This window comes from Oncorhynchus nerka, linkage group LG3, assembly GCF_034236695.1.
Source record: "Oncorhynchus nerka isolate Pitt River linkage group LG3, Oner_Uvic_2.0, whole genome shotgun sequence".
NCBI classification, from domain to species: Eukaryota; Metazoa; Chordata; class Actinopteri; order Salmoniformes; family Salmonidae; genus Oncorhynchus; species Oncorhynchus nerka.
The window spans coordinates 41,618,542-41,640,651 of NC_088398.1; the positions used below are offsets into that span (position 1 = coordinate 41,618,542).

Here is a 22,110-nt window from a genome sequence, read left to right on the forward strand (position 1 = left end):
ATCGAATGACGGGGATTTGGGCCTTTTCGGGTGCCTGAAGTAAATCCTTTTGCGTCTGATTCATTAAAGAAAAAATGTGCGTCCAGTATGAGCAGAGTAATCTCTGTCCTGATACCCAGAAGCTCTTTCCGGTCATAAGAAACGGTGGCAGAAACATTATGTGCACAATTGGTCAAGCCTCCGGCGCCATCTCTCTTACATTCCCAAGTGCCAGTGTATGTCCTTCCAGACTTTGTCTATGGAAATCGAGACTCTCATGTTGGCCTACCAAGCAGCTAAGTGTATACAGAGTATGCACACACACCCACAGAGGGGCTACACCTTCACATACCTCATGGAAACAGGAGCACACACACCACATACTGTACACACACACACACACACTGAAAGGTATATGTTTCTATCGGGTTAAGCCACGCATGGAGTTGATTTGAAAGGTGTTGTGTTACCCTGTCTGGGTGTCCATTTTATTCCCATGTGAGTTTTCCACAACATTACACAGGCACTGCGAATAGAACAGTTACTCCTGAGCAAGCTGCATTCTCCCTCCATTCATTGACAGGGTCATATAATGTGGGTGGGTTCTTTCTGTTCATACATTTTGTCAGTGAAACGTCAAAATCCAGTGGTTTTGTCTTTACTAGTTGTCTGTGTCAGTTAATAGTTAATAGAACTATGTCTGTGTCCCTCTCAATGCCCTGTCTCCCTCAGTATGTACCCGCATGTGCATCATATAGCATAGTGTTGAGCTGATTATCCCACTCACAGGAAATATGTTGGGCTTACACACCACTGTGTGTCCATGACAACGCCACCGGGGCCACACCCCGACTATGTAACCATGGTTTTGATGGCTTCTTGTGTCTTTTTTGTGTGTATGTTGTTGCATATTTTGCAGACTTAGGAACTGTGGGATATTATGACCACCGCTGCCATGTCGTTGGTAAATTACGTTGGTAATTCTTCTTCCTTTTCTCCCTCCCCCCACCATCCCACTCATTGAACAAGCCCGGATAGAATAGATGCATCTCTGTCAACATACCACTGTCATTTTTTGTTTGACTTGGTTACGTGTACCGATACATATGTTAGAATGCTGTCTGGTATTTTTCTCTGAATATATGAAGCAGGTTGAGTTCAATAGTCAATAGACATGCATGCCTTTTTTTTCTTTTTTTTGGCCATGTCTAGCAAAGCCAGTAATAGCAAAGAAATATGAGCATACTAGATCAAGTGACAAGGAAGATTAGTTTTTTTTCCTCCCTTGCGCCTCTCTTTGCTCCCTCTCTACCTCCTGCTCTTCTGTTTAGTCTCCCAGGCGATCAACACTCCATGCTAATAAGCCCTCCTGATCCCCAGAGCTGTTCACAGGACACGTGTTAGCCTATAATACATACACACACACACTGCACGGCACTAAAATAAGTGTTAAATAGGGCTGTGACGGACATGTAATTTTGGATGAAAATAATTTGGACAGCCAAATGACTGCAGTCTCTCTGTAATAACCGTTCAAATAGGAAGTGTGATTTGTTGATTCAACTGACATTACATGAAATACATTCCATTGCATGAGCCACATTTTAAAGCTGCAATATGTACGCTTTTGGGCGACCCTACCAAATTCATAAAGAAGTGCTAGATCTGTGCTTCTGTGACTTATTTCTTTGCTTCCCGTTCTTAAGTTTTGTTTTTGCGTCTTTTACTATACACTATATTTGCTTGTTTTGTCACATATAAACTGAAATTAGGAGAACGATTAGAATTTTAGCAATCAGGAAATGGCAGAGCGACTTTTGCATAGTGCATCTTTAACATCAATTCAATGAACATTCTACATTACCATGGAAATTATTGCGTCACAATACCAGGCAGCTATTACGAGTGTACCCATGAGTTTACCAGGCAAATAGGTTATCAATAAAACGCCACAATATGGTGCCGAGTGTACAATTTGGCTGCTCGGGTGAAAGCAGACCCCAGGCTCCTCTAAAACCATTGACAGGTAGCTACGTGCCACTTTCAAAGGATTGTTAAATAAATGTTGCAACTGTTTTGGTTTTAATATCACCTGTTGAAGAGCATTTGAGAACTACTCCTTTCCGATTATTCCATGCAGAACAATTGCGCACATTTATCTCTATCAGAGTTATGCAAGTATGACCTATTGCCAAGGTTAGATGTTCCAAGCACATTTATTCATCGTCTGCTACAACACCTTTCTTGCTTCAGCAAGGGGCAAAAAAGTTTCATGTTAAGAGTCCATGTTATGGCAGAAACGGACTCAACCTGCACGAATGCCCAGCTGTCCCGGCTTCAGTCAGCTGTTTGTTCCCCCTCCAAAAATATTTAAAGAATGTGTATATATATTTTTTTTAATGGTTATGATGGTTATTCTTCATCCATAACCATTGGTTATATGTTAACCATGACCGCCGGTTACACGGTTATATGTAATTGTGCCAGCCCTAGTGTTACATTTATATACATAATGTGATTATGATGGATCATCTCCTTTAATTTGATTCCAACCAAAGCCCACGCATTAACTGTCTTTTTGTGTCTATTGACTCTATAAATTCATTATACTTCTCTCTGTAACTATTTAACACCCTTCAGATTCTCTTCATCCATGTTGAATTGTGTATGTTTGTCTAGGTTTCACCGAAACTCAGTTAACTTTGCATTTATAATGCATCAAATTGATCATATTTTTTGTTTTTGTGTATGACAGTATTATTTAAGCCAAGGCTTGTGTTTTCTTGCTACTTTCATTCTGCTGTTCTTTCTCTTTGTCCAACAAACTTGACTTAATACCTTTTCTATTACCTTTCAGCAGGGAGCGAGCAATGCTGAGAAGTTTGACTATGTAAGTTTTTAATACAACATTTTGTGCATTGTGGCAGCTGTTTGGAGTTGTATTGGGTATTTTGTAATATATGTTAGAAAAAAAGTTTAACTGACTCCGTTGTTTCATTTCCAGGTCATGAACTTCCTGAATAAGATGGCAGGAAATGAGTATGTAGGCTTCAGCAATGCCACGTAAGTAGAGAGTGGCACCCTATTCCCTACAGTGCATTCAGACTCCTTGACTTATTCCACATTTTGTTAAGTTACAGTCGTATTCCAAAATGTATTAACATTTTTTTTCCCTCCTCAATCTACACACAATACCCCATAATGACAAAGCAAAAACTGATTGTTAGAAATGTTTGCACATTTATTACAAATAAAATGTATTACTGAAATATCACATTTACATAAGTATTCAGACCCTTTACTCAGTACTTTGTTGAAACACTTTTGGCAGCAATTACAGCCTTGAGTCTTCTTGGGTATGAAGCTGCAAGCTTGGCACACCTGTATTTGGGGAGTTTCTCCCATTCTTCTCTGCAGATCCTCTCAAGGGCTGTCAGGTTAGATGGGGAGCGTCGCTGCACAGCTAGTTTCAGGTCTCTTGAGAAGTTTGACGGTGTTCAAGTCCAGGCTCTGGCTAGGCCACTCAAGCGCATTCAGAGACCTGTCCCGAATCTACTCCTGCATTTTGTTGGCTATGTGCTTAGGGTCGTTGTCCTGTTGGTAGGTGAACCTTCGCCCCAGTATGAGGGAGCAGGTTCTCATCAAGGATCTCTCTGGACTTTGCCCTGTTCATCTTTCCCTCAATCCTAACTAGTCTCCCAGTCCCTGCCTCTGAAAAACATTCCCACAGCATGATGCTGAAACCACCATACTTTACCGTAGAGATGGTGCCAGGTTTCCTTCAGACGTGACACATTGCATTCAGGTCAAAAATGCCAATCTTGGTTTCATCATACCAGAGAATCTTGTTTTTCAAGGCCTGCGAGCCCTTTAAGTGCCTTTGGGCAAACTCCAAGCAGCCTGTCACACACCTCTTACTGAGAAGTGGTTTCCGTCTGGCTACTCTACCATAAAGGCCTGATTGGTGGAGCGCTGCAGAGATGGTTGTCCTTCTGAAAGGTTCTCCCGTCTCCACAGATGCACTCTGGAGCACTGTCAGACTGACCATTGGGTTCTTGGTCACCTCCCTGACCAAGGCCCTTCTCCGCCGATTGCTCAGTTTGGCCGAGCGGCAAGTGGTGGTTCCAAACTTTATCCATTTAAGAATGATGGAGGCCACTGTGTTCTCGGGGACCTTCAATGCTGCAGAACATTTCTCGTACCCTTCCCCAGATCTGTGCATCGACACAATCCTGTCTCGGAGCTCTATGGACAATTCCTTCGACCTTATGGCTTGGTTTTTACTCTGACGTGCACTGTCAACTGTGGTACCTTATATAGACAGGTGTGTGTGCCTTTCCAAATCATGTCCAATTTAATTGAGTTTACCACAGGTGGACTCCTATCAAGTTGTAGAAACATTTCAAGGATGATCAATGGAAACAGGATGCAGCTGAACAAAATTGAGTCTCATAGCAAAGGGCCTGAATACTTATGTATTAAAAACAGAAATAGCTTATTTAAATTTAATTTTTTATGAACTTGTTTTCACTGTCATTATGGGGGTATTGTGTGTAGATTGACGGATGAAACATTTTATTTAATCCACTTCAGAATTCGGCTGTAAGGTAACAAAATGTGGAAAAAGTCAAGGGGTCTGAATACTTTCCAAATGCACCGTATACAGTGCACTATGTGGGCCCTGGTCAAAAGTAATGCAGTAAATAAGTAATAGGACACCATTTCAGATGCTTTGTGTGGCCTCCTTCTCCTTTCCGGACCCTTCTCCATTATTCATTATTGTTTAGACTGCAGGCATGCAGTCTAAAGTCTGGATGTTTACAGAAGTTAATCACAGTAGGCTCAGGATCTCATTTGGAAGAGGGTTTTTAATTATGATGGCAATGAAGGAATGTGGTGAAAGAAAACACACCTACTCACATCGGTGTAGACTGTTAACTGTTGTTGTGTTCTTTGTTACGCAGATTCCAGTCGGAGCGCGAGTCAGGAGACCGGAATTTCGCTATCGGCTACTACCTGAAAGAAAAGAAGGTCAGGACCGTGATGCTATCTCTCCCTCTCATCTTTCCACTTCCTCTTATCCTCCCTGTTCTCTTACTTGGCACTGTTTGCTGTTCCCATTGTACAACTCACTAAGTCGGAGAGCTGCCTTTACGTTTAAATTTGAGTCATTTAGCAGACACTCTTATCCAAAGCAACTTAGTTAGTGTATTCATCTTAAGATATTGTAGCTAGGGGGGAAAGCCACATATCTCAATCATAGAAAGTACATTTTTAAAAGTTAATTAGCTAGCAGCAAAGTCAGTGCTAGTAGGGGGAAAGTATTTACAGTTGAAGTCGGCAGTTTACATACACTTAGGTTGGAGTCATTAAAACTAGTTTTTCAACCACTCCACAAATTTCTTGTTAACACACTATAGTTTTGGGAAGTCTGTTAGGACATCTACTTTGTGCATGACACAAGTAGTTTTTCCAACAATTGTTTACAGACAAGATTTATTTCACTTATAATTCACTGATTCACAATTCCAGTGGGTTAGAAGTTTACATGCATTAAGTTGACTGTGCCGTTAAACCGCTTGGAAAATTCCAGAAAATGATGTCATGGCTTTAGAAGCTTCTGATAGGCTAATTGACACCATTTGAGTCAATTGTAGGTGTACCTGTGGATGTATTTCAAGGCCTACCTTCAAACTCAGTCCCTCTTTGCTTGACATCAAATGAAATCAGCCAAGACCTCAAAAACAATTGTAGACCTCCACAAGTCCGGTTCGTCCTTGGGAGCAATTTCCAAATACCTGAAGGTACCACGTTCATCTGTACAAACAATAGTACGCAAGTATAAACACCATGGGACCACGCAGCTGTCATACCGCTCAGGAAGGAGACGTGTTCTGTCTCCTAGAGCTGAATGTACTTTGGTGCAAAAAGTGCAAATCAATCCCAGAACAACAGCAAAGGACCTTGTGAAGATGCTGGAGGAAACCGGTACAAAAGTATCTAAATCCACAGTAAAACGAGTCCTATATCGACATGACCTGAAAGGCCGCTCACAAGGAAGAAACCACTTCTCCAAAACCGCCATTAAACAGCCAGACTACGGTTTGCAACTGCACATGTGGACAAAGATGGTACTTTTTGGAGAAATGTCCTCTGGTCTGATGAAACAAAAATAGAACTGTTTGGCCATAATGACCATCTATGTTTGGAAGAACATAAAGCAAGCTGAAGAACACCATCCCAACCGTGAAGCACAGAGGTTGCAGCATCATGTTGTGGGGGTGCTTTGCTACAGGAGGGACTGGTGCATTTCACAAAATAAATGGTATCATAAGGAGGAAAATTATGTGGATATATTGAAGCAACATCTCAAGATATCAGTCAGGAAGTTAAAGCTTGGTCGAAAATGGGTCTTCCAAATGGACAATGACCCCAAGCATACTTCCAAAGTTGTGGCAAAATGGTTTAAGGACAACGAAGTTGAGGTATTGGTATTTCAATCCTATAGAAAATTTGTGGGCCGAACTGAAAAGGCGTGTGCGAGCAAGGAGGCCTACAAACCTGACTCAGTTACACCAGCTCTGTCAGGAGGAATGGGACAAAATTCACCCAACTTATTGTGGGAAGCTTGTGGAAGGCTACCTGAAACGTTTGACCCAAGTTAAATAATTTAAAGGCAATGCTACCAAATACTAAAAAGAAAGGAGTACCAAGGCCCTCTTCATATAATTAATTAAAATGCCTTTTAGTATGGCATGTTCAATAGAAACAAAGTTGTTGTTTTTTTAACGACTCATTTCGGCTGCATGGCCTTCGTCAAGGGGGGTACCAAAAAAAGGAATACAATGTCCTCTTTAGAACAGCTTTTCCAATTAGCCCTAATTGGAAGAGGGAGTGGTTACAAAATTGATTGGACACGCCTAATACTAATTGAGTGAGTGTAAACTTCTGACCCACTGGGAATGTGATGAAAGAAATAAAAGCTGAAATCATTCTCTACTATTGTTCTGACATTTCACATTATTAAAATAAAGTGGTCATCCTTCTGACCTTTTACTAAGATTAAATGTCAGGAATTGTGAATTTGAGTTTTAAATTTATTTGTCTAAGGTGTATGTATACTTCTGACTTCAACTGTGTTCATTTTCATTTAGGAGCTATTCTATCTTTCCCTAATAAGGAGTAACTAAACTTAAGCCATCTCACTCTCTTGCTCTCTCTCTCTCTATCCAATGTATAGTCTAAGGTTGCTGAAATACAGAACAGCACATCAGTCATGTCAAAATATATTGCGTGGCTGTAATCTGTCTGTTTATATCCCCCCCCCCCTCTCCCCTCTCTGCAGTGTTTTCCTGAGGGGACAGACATGACGTCCATTCTGGATTTCTACTTCCAGGTACGTACAGACAGACGGCCCACAACTACACACTGCCAGTGGAGGGAGAAATGGGGAGGGGCGGGCTTATGGTATTGGCTAGATTGTGAATCCCCCTCTCTCTTTCTGGGTCTGGTGACTGTGACTTTGTTCATGTGCTTCTCTGGCTGAGAAGGGAAATGTGTGTAATGGGATAGCTGTGTTGACATCACATCCCTTTGGGTGTTGACAGCCTTCCTCTCTGGTGTCACGCTGACAACCCACTGAAGTATAGGCTCCGGTCATGCTGGTCCTTTGGTAATGTTTGCCTTGGCCCACTGAGAACTCACATAACCTGGAGCCTTTCCTAAAACCATAGAAGGACAAGAGAGAGGAGTAGTTGTACTGGGTACATTATATTCTATGCATTTACATGTACTTTGATTATAGTATATGGTTTTCATTCTCTGTGCATACACTCTATTTTGATTATACTGTAGTATGTTTTCATCCAGAGTGGGGGCCCTAGGCTCACGCTTGACTGTCATATTTATTCTGTGTGCATGTTCTATATTAATGTATTTCTACCACTATTACTGTTTGGCTTGATCTTAGATTTGTGTTGTAACTGTCTGTCCCTCCAGCTATGCTCCATCGAGGTGACCTGCGAGAGCGCCAGCGTCATGGCGGCCACCCTGGCCAACGGCGGCTTCTGTCCAATCACGGGCGAGCGCGTGCTGAGCCCGGAGGCAGTGCGTGACACGCTGAGCCTCATGCACTCCTGCGGCATGTACGACTTTTCTGGCCAGTTCGCCTTCCACGTGAGTATACTGTACCTCGCCGCCATAGCTCATATAGCACCACAACACTGCTGTATATAAATGTTCCATAGTCTCCCGTTCTTTATCTGCTCTGACAAAAAAATAGCTTTCACCTGGCCTGTTTTTTTTTCTTCAGAAAAGTGCAGATGAAAGAGAGGAGACAAGAAAAGGAAGCCATTTTACACTATTGAGATGCACCTTGAGTGTCAGTCCACAACATTGACTTTTGTGGTCCAGTTAAAGCACAGCTTATTCTGCCCAATACTGCCACTCTCTGACCAAATCTGCCCTTTCCTCCTGCCCAATACGACCCTTTTAGTTCCATCCAGCCTGTCTCTGCCCCACAATGTCCCCAATTGCCCTCCACTGGGCTCCAGTCACTGTCCTTGCCAGAACAAACCAGGTCAATATTCTGGAGGATTATCCAATCAAGTATTCCCACGCATGATAGGGAGACACGTGATCGTATACAAATGTAAACAAAGTTTGAAATGGTTATGTATTAGTCAAACATTATATCTGTTTTGGCTTCTTGCGGTCAATTTGAGGTCTACAAATTATTCCCCAGACCGTCCTCAAGAAAAAATTGTCCCTGCGGCTGAATCTAGTTGATCCCTGCCTTGCTTTCACTCTGTGAGTCTGTCTGCCACTCACTCTTAGTGTGTATAATGCCCTGGGCCTGTATTCACCTTGAGTCTCAGAGTAGGATTGTTAATATTGGATCACTTTTGTCTTGGATCATAATGAATAAGGGGAGCTGATCCTAGATAATGCACTACTTACAATTTGGGCCCTGATGTCCACAGAGTTGTGGGTAACCTCTCCCTATGTCTTTGTGTCTACAGGTGGGCTTGCCAGCCAAGTCGGGCGTGGCAGGGGGCATCCTTCTGGTGGTGCCCAACGTTATGGGCATCATGTGCTGGTCTCCTCCACTGGACAAGCTGGGCAACAGTGTCAGAGGCATTCAGTTCTGCACGGTACGGGGACACACTGACAAACACACATTGACACCTCCGAATAGACATACTCAGCCCCCCACCCCACACACACACACACATTACTACTACCACCCTCACACGTGATCATATTTCTGCTTATTATATATCTCCCGCTCTCTGAGCCACCGCTACATGTTAATCTTTCTACCATCAGAAATGAGCTAGCCTAGCCAAATAGTCCTCCTGGAGCATCTGAGGCCTCATAGAAACATCTTATTTAGTACATTTCCTGCTACAATTCCAACTTTATTGTTCCTGCAAGGAAACTCATTGTGCAGACGAGTACATAGACAAAACAATTTCCCAAGTTGGGATCAATAAAGTAACACTCTACTCTCTACTGTTTACTATTCTCAAACGGGTATAATTCTTTTTTGATGGATGCTAGTTTCTGTTTGCGCCAACTAAGCTGGTTATGGCATTTCACACAATGGTATGCTGTATGACTTGTGTTGCATAACAAGATTTATGAATGGTACATACTGTATGTAGATGTATGTTTTACTTGTGATGTCCCATAGTGAACTAGTAGGTGCGTTCTCATTGAGGCCCAGTCACTGGCGGTGGGGTTACGTACAGATACAGCTCTGAGCCGTAGAGAGAGGCCCCACGCTAGTCTGCTCCTTAATAACAAAGTGATGATTGATTAGATCGCATGGCTGGAAAACAATGCCAGGGATCACTGTCAACATGTAGTTGACGAACGCCAATGTTCTTTAACACTAGAACTGCCATAGGCTAACGGCCACTGACGTTTTGATTTTGTTTATTAAAAAAAAGCAACCTCCTGCTCCTTCCCTGATTTAAAAATGTTTGTAGTTTGCAATACTCATTTCAAAAAAATCATAAACAGAAAATGATTTAGATCCTTTGCTCAGCCAGGCTCTAATGAGTATCTCGCTCTCCTCCACTGAATGAATGACAAATAGATGAATTGGTGATAATTATGCACTTCACAATTGAACTCAAAATTAGGCCTAGCTGAACGACAAGGAGGGAGAAGAGGTTGATTTAATTTAGAACAACAATAGTGCAGTGATGAGTTTATGCCTATTAATCAGCATTGTGGCTCATGTTTAAACCAAGTCATTTGAATGCGTGCCTTGCGGGTTGATATCATTCTCTTTCATGTTTTACTTTCTAAAAAGAAGCTGTTACTGTTTTATTTACTATTACTCTATTGCTAATCAAATTTATTGTAAGGGAAACGAAAACACGCTGTTGCATTAGGCCTTTAGAATAGTGCGAAACGTGTCCTTGATTCTATCCTTGATGTCCTTGATTCTATGTTTGCTTCCGAGGGGAAGCAAACAATGCCAGTCAGCCTGCACAGCCGGCTCATCAACTATACCGAAACTAATTTCACATGTAATAAGAGTTAGCCTAAAGATAAGATTCAATTGACAATAGTCTGAGTGACAATATTATCAGTTGTCAAATTTTTCGTGAAGAGATGGGCGCAGCTTGGAATTGACAGATGCAGGGAAAGGAGCATCACTTTATCAAATCCTCATTCAGTCACATGCAGGTCAAACGTTTTGATTTCTATATAGTATCAGAAAGGCATATTCTGCCGTTTATAACAATTACTGTTGTCAAATAAATAAATATTTCCAAATATCCTTTTTTTACAAGAATATCTGGGTTGTCTATACTTTCAGAACATGGCCAGTTGTGAGGCAGCTTTGCTCTGTCTACTAAGAAAAGACTAGTAACATAATACATTAAAATATGCTGTTGTTTTATACATTTTCTTATTATCACAATGTTTCTTTAAACCTGCAAAAACTCAATTATAATTTCGTTCTGATGGATATAACTCTTGAAATAGTGTTTTTTTTTATTTATAGACTAGAGTAACATAAGCTCATTCAATTGTTATTTGAAGTAATAGTTTTTTAGTATTCTAATATTACGTAAGACCTTCATAAACACAACCAAATTATGATTCTTCCGATAGCATATATGAAATGTGTTTATTAGACTGTTAGAATGCTGATGTGTCATTGGCTGGAAGGAGGGTCCATCAAGGCCAGGTGTTCTCTAGCTGATACTTTTAACACCAGCAATTCTGGTGTTAACCTCTCTAGGGTAGGTGGGACGCTAGCGTCCCACCTGGCCAACATCCAGTGAGATTGCAGAGCGCCAAATACAGAAATACTCATTATAGAAATTCAGAAAAGATACAACTATTTTACATAGGTTTAAAGATCAACTTCTTGTGAATCCAACCACGGTGTCAGATTTCAAAAATGCTTTACGGCGAAAGCATACCTTACGATTATTTGAGAACATAGCCCAGCAGACAAATCATTACAAACAGTAACGAGCCAAGTAGAAGAGTCAGAAATAGAGATACAATTAATCACTTACCTTTGATGATCTTCATATGGTTGCACTCAGAAGACATTCATTTATTCAATAAATGTTCCTTTTGTTCGATAAAGTCTCTCTTTATATCCAAAAACCTCTGTTTTGTCCTCGTGTTTTCTTCAGTAATCCACAGGCTCAAACGCAGTCACAACAGGCAGACAAAAAAATCCAAATTGTATATGTAAAGTTCATAGCAACATGTCAAACAATGTTTATATTCCATCCTCGGGTTGTTTTTAGCCTAAATAATCGATAATATTTCAACCGTACAATAACGTTGTCAATATAAAAGGTAAACAAGAAAGGCACTCTCTAGGTCGCGCGCATGAAAAGGCTTTGAGACACGGCAGAGTCCACTCAATCAGACTGCTCTTACTCCCTCATTTTTCAGAATACAAGCCTGAAACTATTTCTAAAGACTGTTGACATCTAGTGGAAGACATAGGAACTGCAATTTGAGTCCTAAGTCAGTGGATACTGTAATGGCATTGCATAGAAAACTTCCTACTTCCTGAATGGATTTTTCTCAGGTTTTCGCCTGTCAAATCAGTTCTGTTATACTCAAGACACTATTTTAACAGTTTTAAAAACTTCAGAGTGTTTTCTATCCAAATCTACCAATTATATGCATATCCTATCTTCTGGGCCTGAGAAGAAGGCAGTTTAATTTGGGCAAGCTTTTCATCCAAAATTCCAAATGCTGCCTACCCTAGAGAAGTTAACTTTACCTACTCATGTGACCTGGCATTGCCACTAGACCAATGGTTAGCCTCACCGGCTTCTGCACATAACATGTACGGACATGTCCGCATGGGATCGAATCCCAGCCCCACCGCTATTCTGATTCACTCTAGAGTTTAGATTTTTAGTCCGAGCTCTCTCTTTCTGTTTCTTTCACCCTCTATCTCACTCGCTCTCTCTGTCTGTCACTGTCTGTCTTTTTCTCTCTGTGTCTCCCTCCCTCCCTCTGTCGGAACATGACCCTCTCTGATTCTATGCGTTCCAGGACCTGGTGTCTCTCTTTAACTTCCACAACTACGACAACCTGAGGCACTTTGCCAAGAAGCACGATCCTCGCAGGGAGGGAGGCGACCAGAGGGTGAGTACACATAGAAACAACCATCCCCTTCACACACACGCTCCTTTACACAGACACACCCCTCTTCCATTGTTACCACACCTTCCCAGAATGACATAATGTGCCTGATTTAATGGTGCTAAATTGGCTGTAGCCGAGTATCTTAATGGTTGCTAATGAGAGTTCCTAAAGAAAGATTGCTGCCCTAGTTATTTAGATAGCCACAGTACACTCTAATTTATTGACATTTGGATTATGTTTGTGGATATTTGATAATTTTAGGTATATTTTGGGGAATTTACTTGTTTATCTGGTTTGCCCTTTTGGAGGGGGGGATTGTCATTTAATTTGATTTAATCTCGAGGTCAGTAAGCTTTGGCATGCTTGGTTAAATATTAATGAAAGGTTAGGATTGATTTTGAATGATCCTTTCCTTTTGGTCTAATAGTGTTTTAATCCGTATGTTGAGAGGCAAGTGGCATCTCTGTCAGAGCAAACCAGACACACACACACACACACACACGCGCCAAACAGTCAGACACAATAAAGAAAGGCCGACACATTCTCCATTACATAGTTACAAAACTTAACATATTACCAACCACGCATAGATAGTCACAGACACACATCCCTAGAGCAGCCGCACTCGTGGCATGTGCAGGCAGACCCAACTAATCTGTTATCTCATGTTGCTTGAAACAGCAGTTTACCTTCGGACCAATGGATTACGAGAGCCTTCAGCAAGAGCTAGCTCTCAAAGACTCTCTGTGGAAAAAGGTGGTGCCCACTGATTGCCACGAGGACAGCTCCACCACTGTAGTCTATAGGATGGAGAGTGTCGGGGAGCGCAACTAGGACCCCCTCTCTCCTCCCTACCTCCCACCTTCTCCTGTCCCCTTTCTACACCCATATATGACTTCATATATTTATATAAATTATCAAGAGGATTATTTATTTCTATAAGTTTTTTTTTTTTTTTTTTTTTTTTTTACATAATGTAATGTCACATTATGTACTGGTGATGAATGATAATTGATTCTACCTGGGTTACTGTACTTTTTTTTTCCCTCTTTTTTTTCTGTGTGTCCGTGGCTGCAATCCAAACACTTAACAGACACACCCTCAGCCCTCAAATGAAGTGGACACTTTTGATGATATATCATGACATCTGACGAGTTGACACTTGCAGGGAGAGGGAGGAAGGAATGATTTTTAAATGAGTCGCCCTTGCCCGGAAATTCATCACTTGTTCATCTCGCAACGATTGTGTTTTCATTCACCAGTAGCGTGTGGGTGCTTTGTATGCGCTACAGTCAATTATGATTGCATGTCTCCTTATATTAACTACATAATTATTAATATATGCCTACTGTATCATAGCTAGAAAATGAATCAGCTAACTAACGTTAGCCTGTCTAGCTGGAACTTCTGAAGACAGGGAATGTTTTATTTCTACAATTTCCAAAAGCTAACCAAACAAAAACATCATTACTTTTACGAGACGTGTTTGTGTAGCACAATTTGTAACTTCTTTACATTCGTTTTTACTTACACTTGTATGTTGACTCCATATTGACGTTAAGGTTTTAAGTTTTGGTGGACTTTTCTTAGCGAATGTACAATCATCGCGAATTGAATTATGGGGTGTTTCAGGCCCCGAAGCGAACATAATTGTACCCTCGCAAACTCTATTAAAAACGAGGGCTGAGAGGCTTGCGTTGCACACTTCCCTTGCTTGGCTAATCATTTGGACCGACGACAAATATGGCTGTGGGGATTCCCCCTAGGGAATAAGGCGAGGGTAAGTGGACGAGGGTGTGTCTTTTATGAGTTTGAAATGCATCTCTTGTGTTTTTGGGGTCCCTGCAGAGCTGAGGGAAGCCCTTCTGGCTGCCTGTCTAGAATGTCAGACTTTAGGGGCCTGAAGGGATTGCCTGGCTCAGATTGAGGCTTTGCAAGTAGACTTGATCCATCATTTCATGTGTGCTTCAATATCTACTGACAGGTTTGAAGTCCTGTATCTGTCGAACATGCCAGTGTGGGTATTAGGCCCATTGTAATGTGTTTGTTAACCAAAGCGAGGGAGTTTTTCTCAAACCAAAAGCCAAGGGAAGATGTGGAGTGTTGTGCTTTGACACACATAAATACAATGTATCTCATTATATTTATATGCGTTGACAGGCTCTTAAGGTTACTACAAGCTTAACTCTGTGTGTGTGTGTGTGCGCGCGCAGGTGGGTGAAGTGGGATTTTTGAAGTAGAGGACACCTTTTGGTAACAGGATATCCTTGCCGGTCCCTCCCGTTTTTTTGTTGGTTTTTGGGGGGGTTTTTTGGTCTTCATTTTTTGAAAACAAGGAACCGTAGCCTTCCTTTGCTTATCGTAGTAGGCTGGCTTTAACCTGGTGAAAAACATAGCAAGCTAGCTAGTCTTTTTTAGCTCCCCACATCTCCATGTGAAATAATCAGATTGATCATTTAGAAATATGCCCTGGCAAATGTTCTTCTACTTGCTGGTGTAACCTAAAACATTATCCCAGTTTGATATACTGCTTGTGTATTCATTCCCATATCAGTTAAAAATAGAACAGCATTTATTTTTTTGTTGTAAAAAAAAAAACACATGGCTAGCAAGTTGGCTACAGCAGGTTATACCATTTCACAGTAGCCTGGAATTTCTAAATAAAATAATGTTTTTGGTGGATTCAGTTGCGGAGATTATATTTGGTTATCAATGCAAAATAGTCTAAAATATATATATATATCAGATCAAGGAACCAAGCAATAATACTGCCCCCACGGCTGCAGAAATAATGATACTGCATGTCTCAATTTTCAGGTAGAAAAACGGTACGCCGAACGCCAGAGCTTTTTTACAAGGAACCGCCCCTTTTGTGATGAAAAACGACACTGCAACACCGATATTTTGCGTCTGCATAGAGCTTGTAGTATGCTTTTAGAAGAGCAAACTGAGATTATAACGATAAGGCACTTATCAGGCGTGACACGGAGACGATATCAGTCGGACCATTCTAACTTGCATACCAGTACTTTACCTTTCACATACCAGCAACGGATCCCACATGAGCCGATTTCTCAACTGCTGTTGAGTGGACCGAAGCTTTTCATCAAGGACGTAAAAGGTGATTCATTCCACCCCCTTTTGTGTGTGTGTGCGCCTTTTTTGTGTGTGTGTGTGTGTGCCATGTTCATCTAAGCTGTGACGCATGCTGAGGGGACCTTGACCCTGGCTCTGACAGACCGACAAGACACCGCACAAACCTTTAGTTTTCATGACATAGCCTAGTAGAATCCTGCTGGATCTATTCCATTGGCAGTTGCAGTATGCATATGTCAGATGGCATATCGTGGTTATATAGGTCATAAGTATATGTATTGTACAAGTCAGTATACCATTGAGAGAAAGTGTGATCATACATTGTTACCAATTTTATATTTAATCCGTATTATTACTGTGAATTACGCTTAGCTACCCTTAAAGAGGAAGGGGAAACCAGTTCCTCTTATCTATACTGTAGCTTAAGAATGCATCATGTTTATTTCCAATATGCACTGTACAGTATCTACAGTTTTCCCCAAAGACTGTATTTGCCTGGCGTGTGTTTTGGGGGGGATTGTTATCTTGCAGTAATCTTGATGAAACTCAACAGCAGCGCAGAACGGCAAGGGAATCCACTTACTTCACAAACGTTGGCCACATTTGCACATGTACGTCAACCAACACCGTGGGTGTCCTGCTGCTGGGGCTGTTTTTCTTGTTCAATGTTGTTATCCAATCATTCTTGAAACTGGACTGTTGAATTGGTATACACTGTAGTTGTAGTAGCCCTTTGTTACCCATGACTTCGTCATGAATGTGCTCTTCTTCTCGTGGGACCCATGTAAGTCTATGGGTCCCATACCGGCCAAGGTTGGGGTCAATTTGAATTGAAGTCAAATCAGAAAGTGATTTAAATGTCAAATTCATAAATGGAAAGAATTTTGAAAGATACATGGCTTCTCCCTTTCAGTTCGTTGACAAGTTATTGAACACAGATGCCCTGTTTTTCAATTATTGAATTTGAATTTATTCATTGAATTGGAATTCCTGAATTGGCTGACTTGAACCCACCCTATCCCATATACTTTTAGTTAGTTTTTAGCTTATTTTAGTATCAGACTTTTCCTTAAAATATATTTTTGTTGTTTTGTCATGTCAATAATGCTTGGACTTCATTTAAAATTGTGATTTGGAACTAGGACTACTATTTCACTAAGGATGTTTTTTTTAAAGTGTAGGCCTTTAGATGTCAGTGTGTGGTGCAAAGCATTCACAAGTCTCTGCCACTGTGGAGTGAAGCTAGCTGTAGCTAGCCTAGCAGCTAACGTTAACTTGCTTGCTAATGCTAATTTACCAAATAATCAGTTCTGTTAAATCGATTCTATTTATTTGTACTGAAATTGTATCATTTTTTTTCTTCTGCTACTCGTGTGTTCTGAAACACGTTTGAGTGTGTTTTCTAATGTCTTGCCCATGTTGACATAATATGGAGAATGCAGGGGCTGAAAGCTTGCAAGACTTAGGAGTTAGGATGACGTTAGAGGATACAGGAGGAAGTTATGGGGCTTACTGAACTTTTCTACTCTACTGACTAATAACCCCAATCAAATTTTACACAAGGGTTTTTTGAATGCCGTACCAGTATTTTCATTACAATTTATGATTTTCTTTTAATGATTTCACAGCAACATGTTTAATGTTTCCCACAATGTCATTATTTTACTTTCTTTCAAATGGCATATTTTTGTATGATTTAATAAATGTTTGAATCCCACCTTGATATTTTTAAGTTCATTTTAGTCCTTGTATTTTTTCATTTTTTTCATTTTTCTGTTTCATTCCATATCTGTGCCTTGGAGAAAACAGCTGTAACCCTCCAAGTCTAACACACTATACACACCAGCAGCCTACACGGTTAACTTATTGAGAATGTGTATCACTGCATTTAACAGGAACTTCTCGTGAGTTCCTCAGATCTTAACCTGATCTACCTGGAGTGTTGATTTATTACCAAAACCAGTTTGAGTTAGTGTCTTGGGCATAAAAGGGTGTTGCTTTCTCCTCATAGTAAAGACACTGACTCTTGGTTTGGATGAATACACTAGGTATTTGTCTTGTAGAACTTTGTAGTTCTACAAGAGGCCAGTATTGCAAATACTAGCAAAGAGCTTCAGTAGTTGTAATGCTAGAAGTGTGTTGCAATGACTGGTGAAGTACCTGTTGAAATCATGTTGCCATGTTATAAACCAATAAAGTACTATATCCAACAAATACCTGTTTGTCAAATTACCACAACTGAAACTAAGTGGTTTAACCCTTTTTGTTTTATTAGTTAACAGGGGATTTTGTGAAAGCACTTTTGTTATATTGTTTCCACTGGTATTCTCTTACTAGGAAATTGTGGTATCAATGGGTAGTTATTGACATGTACCTTCAACACAATTGGTAATTTTGTATCTGGTTTGTACTAAACGGTGCCTAGAGGTTTTAATGAACCCTTAACAATCTGTAACGATCAGTAATTTAATGTTAACTAGTTGGTTATTCTTGTTTAATGACTTTTTTCACCATATAATTCCCAAGTAAATACTGTACCTGATCATGTCTGTGTGCTAAATACTTTGAAAGTGCAGTTTCTGTGACTAGCTTTGACTCTTCTGGTCGCAGTTCAACCTGAGCAGGAAAAAGAAAGGTGAGGGGGTGGGTGATTTGGGGAGGGGTCTTGTGTGGTATGCAGTGCAGTGCACCCTTTCAGAGTTAATGGAACCAATCAGAAGAGACCCCAGAATGCATTGTGCTTGATCTGTGTGAGCTTGGTCTGTATGCTCACGCTCCGGTCATTGTTCTGAACCAGTTTTTACTTGGTGAGTTAAGTCAAGTGTGCTCTCTTTGCTGGCAACTGTGTTACTTGCTGTACTATGTCTGTCTGTATAGTATGGTTATGTATTTCTGTTGTAGCCATTCTTTTTCAGCCTGTCAAGGAACATCCATCACACTTATAACAAACGTGACTGAATAGTCACTGTTTCGGCTTCAGGGTGATAGCGTGGGTAAAAACTATCAAAGTAGTTAAGTTATTTAGTAATAAGTCAAAATTAGCCACTTTTGAGCCAGTTCTGTTTTATTAGGGTGAATTGTATACACTTTTGTATACAGTCTAGACATTTTTGTATGGGAATGTGCTGGACTACCCTTGACATGCTGTGCTCGCTTGTGTGTTGCAGTGTGATCTCACCTACAGTGACCTGTGTCTGTGCAGGGCTGGGCTGATATAGGCCAGATTGGATTCAAACACACATTATGATACCTGTGGGGGAGATGTAGTCACTGCCATAGAAATATAAGTAAATCGTGTAATTCTATGGCAGTGGCAATTTTGGTCACATGCCTATGGTGTTACATTTCACCTATTGGCACAATGCTCAGACTGGGTGTGTCTAAGTGACTTGTCCGTGTCTAGCCTCTTAATAGTCAAAAGAATCTCGGTCCAAAACGCCTCCCTGGCCCCATATGAACAGCGTGGTTCAGAGAGTATACATTTGTTTATTTAAAAACTAGCCTACATAGCCCATGTTTGTTGATGACTGTGGGTTGGCAAAGGATGCTATCTTTTTGTGGTAAATAATGCAAGTGACTTCAATGGCTTTCTTTGAACGGGGGGGAATATTAGATTCACAGGAATACATCACATAAGATGAAGAAGCAATACTTCAAGCCGCAGCTCCATACTACTTGTCAGACAGAACTGATACTGTATACTGGTTGTTGGGGTGGGATTGGTGTGGGTGGTCCGTGGGTGGCTTTTAACCATTGTATTGGTTTCCTCATGTCTTACTCAATAGTAGGAAGACGTTGAGTCCAAAATGGATGTTGGGTACTATATTTATTTATTATTTATTTATCTATATTTATATAAATTTGAAAGGGCCAAATTGGTTGTAATCAATTAGCTTAATTTCTCAGATCAAATTCCATTGTAAGAAAATGTTGCAGAAATGCACATTTGATCTGCTTCTAACTATAAAAAACCATCTGAGATGATGGGTGTCATGGCTTGCTGAAATATGGGACGACTCTGCTTTGCGCTCTGCTGTCTAACTAGTTATTTTCTGCTACTGAGTTGTGACACTGATCTGCTAAATGCCTTTGCTCGACTCTATTCTACTTTGTTCAGTTCTGCTAGCTCTGCTACCTACGGCTATGCCGAGTTTTGCCCTGCTTTATTCTGTTCTGATTGGTGTTCTGTGATGTGGAGCTCCTATATGTTCTGTTTTGGGCAGTTGTCTCTGAATTCTGCAGCATCATCAAAATGATTCTGAGATGTCACTGAAACTGTTCCTCCCCAAGCAAAAAAACAACATCTAAATTGGTAATAACTCCATATTGTCATTAACTGAGTAATGCATTAATTGATTGGTTTACTGGTTTGTTGTGAATGTGAATCAAGGGTTTTATGCTTTTGATACCCCAGCACTGTTTGTTTTTTAATTCACTCTTTTAATTCAATCCAGTACAGTTGAGTATCTAAAGCATCTAATTCCGATCCAAACAGTAGTTCACATGATTAGACGTTGACGCTTTGAAGCTCTACCCACAATACCACCGCCACCCAAATGGGAAAAACATGAGACCATTTACTGAAGGCAATGTCACTATGCCTTCAGTAATGTTTCAGCACCCTCTATTGGTTGATGATTAGATTACAGAAAGCTACCACAGACCCATAGCCTGCAATGCAGCAGAAAAGGCACACATAGTCTGCTAAAGCTTCAAGTTAATCCCTCCCCCTTAAAAGATTTAGATGCACTACTGTTCCACTGGATGTCATAAGGTGAATGCACCAATTTGTAAGTCGCTCTGGATAAGAGCGTCTGCTAAATGACTTAAATGTAAAGTTAGTAAATGGACCACACGAGAATAAGCTCAAATTGTATTCTATTTCTATGCTAGTGCCATAATGTTACTCCCAATATGTGAATCTCTACCTTTTTTATTTCTCCAATCAACTCTTTAGAAAACACTGCCAGAATCCAACCATAGTATCTGGTCTGTAGTCAATACTGGTAGCTCCTCAAACATGACTCAAGGCTCCTTAAGCATCTAATTGACTGGGTGGCAGAATCGAGAACCTCGAGCCAGGACTCACTGTTTGCCTGGGGCTAGAGAACTCTCTTAACTCCTAATACACTCACTACTCACTAACATACCTACTGGTCTTACCAACTGCTCAGTGGTCTCACTGCACACATAGTTAGTAGAATTTAAAAATATATATATTTTGGGACAATATTAAATATCGACAGCTTTATTAGCCACGGTTCTCTATTCTGAAAAAAAGTACTTCTGGCAAGTCTTACATGGCATTACATTCTACATATTTAATAATACTGCCATTGCCATGGGGTTTTTGTAAGGAGTTGATTGGGATCCAGAAGTCCTGATTGATGTTTGTCAGATTCCGCTTCTCTTTTAGCTGGTGAAGGACTGTGGTAGGGCACATACCCCCCCATATGCATGTGTGTTTGCCTGTTTCCACAAACTGCCTTTCTCCTTCTCTCCAGGTCAAGTCTGTCATCAATCTCCTGTTTGCCGCCTACACCGGAGACGTCTCGGCACTAAGGAGGTACAGTACGCACCTCTCTTACACACAGATGACACACACGCATTGAAAGGGATTTTTTTTTTTTTCAATCATGTTAAATTCATAATACTTGAGTAGTTATACCTCTGTTCATAATGATCCGTCTTCTATTGTATCTCTGAATTACTTCGGTCTTCTTTCTCTGCCCGTTATCTTCCATCTGACACTGCTGACCTTTTCTGTCTGTAGGTTTGCCCTCTCCTCCATGGACATGGAGCAGAGGGACTACGACTCCAGGACGGCTCTACATGTTGCAGCAGCAGAAGGTGCGTCTCACAGCCTCCCTCTTCCTGTCACACACGGGGGCAAATTGTGTAATGTCAGGGTCCTCTGGGAGGGATTGGCAGACTCAGCCCCCTCTGTTTTCGTAGGGGTTAATTTGCTGTCCCTCGGCAGCTGCGCTGCGTGGTGTGTGACGTCTTTGCTGCAGTGTGTGTGTTTTTTATTTTTTATTTTTATTTTTTCTTACGCAACTCTGCCATCTGCTCTCCTTTCAGGACATGCAGAGGTGGTGCGCTTCCTCTTAGAGGCGTGCAAGGTGAACCCTGTTCCCAGGGATAGGTAAGCCCACAGAAACGTGTCTGTCTGCCTTGTGTGTGTTTAGGTGTGTTTTTGTTTTTTTGTGTGTGTGTGGGTGGACGAGAGACGGTATCATATACTTGAGTGATAGTAAGCGTCTACAATGTACATTCTACAATACAAGTGTACTCCCACTCCAAAATAACACTTTTGTTTGTCCCCGGTCATTTTCAGAACAACTAGTGTTCGCTCCCAGAACTATTATGCCTTTTGTAGGCCAGTCTAAC

The 22,110-nt window shown here is 41.0% G+C and overlaps 1 protein-coding gene across 6 annotated transcripts in view; it reads left to right on the forward strand.

The window, feature by feature from the left end:
- The window catches only part of LOC115108057 (glutaminase kidney isoform, mitochondrial-like), a 64,330-nt gene that overhangs the window by 39,502 nt on the left and 2,718 nt on the right, over window positions 1–22,110 (forward strand). For 2 of the 6 annotated variants that reach the window (XM_029631988.2, XM_029632006.2), the window contains exons 8-17: window positions 2,840–2,869; window positions 2,984–3,042; window positions 4,944–5,010; window positions 7,325–7,375; window positions 7,978–8,154; window positions 9,000–9,131; window positions 12,532–12,624; window positions 21,225–21,286; window positions 21,494–21,570; window positions 21,802–21,865. In XM_029631988.2, coding sequence (XP_029487848.1) covers window positions 2,840–2,869; window positions 2,984–3,042; window positions 4,944–5,010; window positions 7,325–7,375; window positions 7,978–8,154; window positions 9,000–9,131; window positions 12,532–12,624; window positions 21,225–21,286; window positions 21,494–21,570; window positions 21,802–21,865 — 812 coding nt within the window. Of the gene's footprint in view, window positions 1–2,836; window positions 2,870–2,983; window positions 3,043–4,943; window positions 5,011–7,324; window positions 7,376–7,977; window positions 8,155–8,999; window positions 9,132–12,531; window positions 12,625–13,305; window positions 17,935–21,224; window positions 21,287–21,493; window positions 21,571–21,801; window positions 21,866–22,110 lie in introns of those variants that run through there. The other 4 variants (XM_029632023.2, XM_029632033.2, XM_029631979.2 and 1 more) reach the window with 3 other exon arrangements.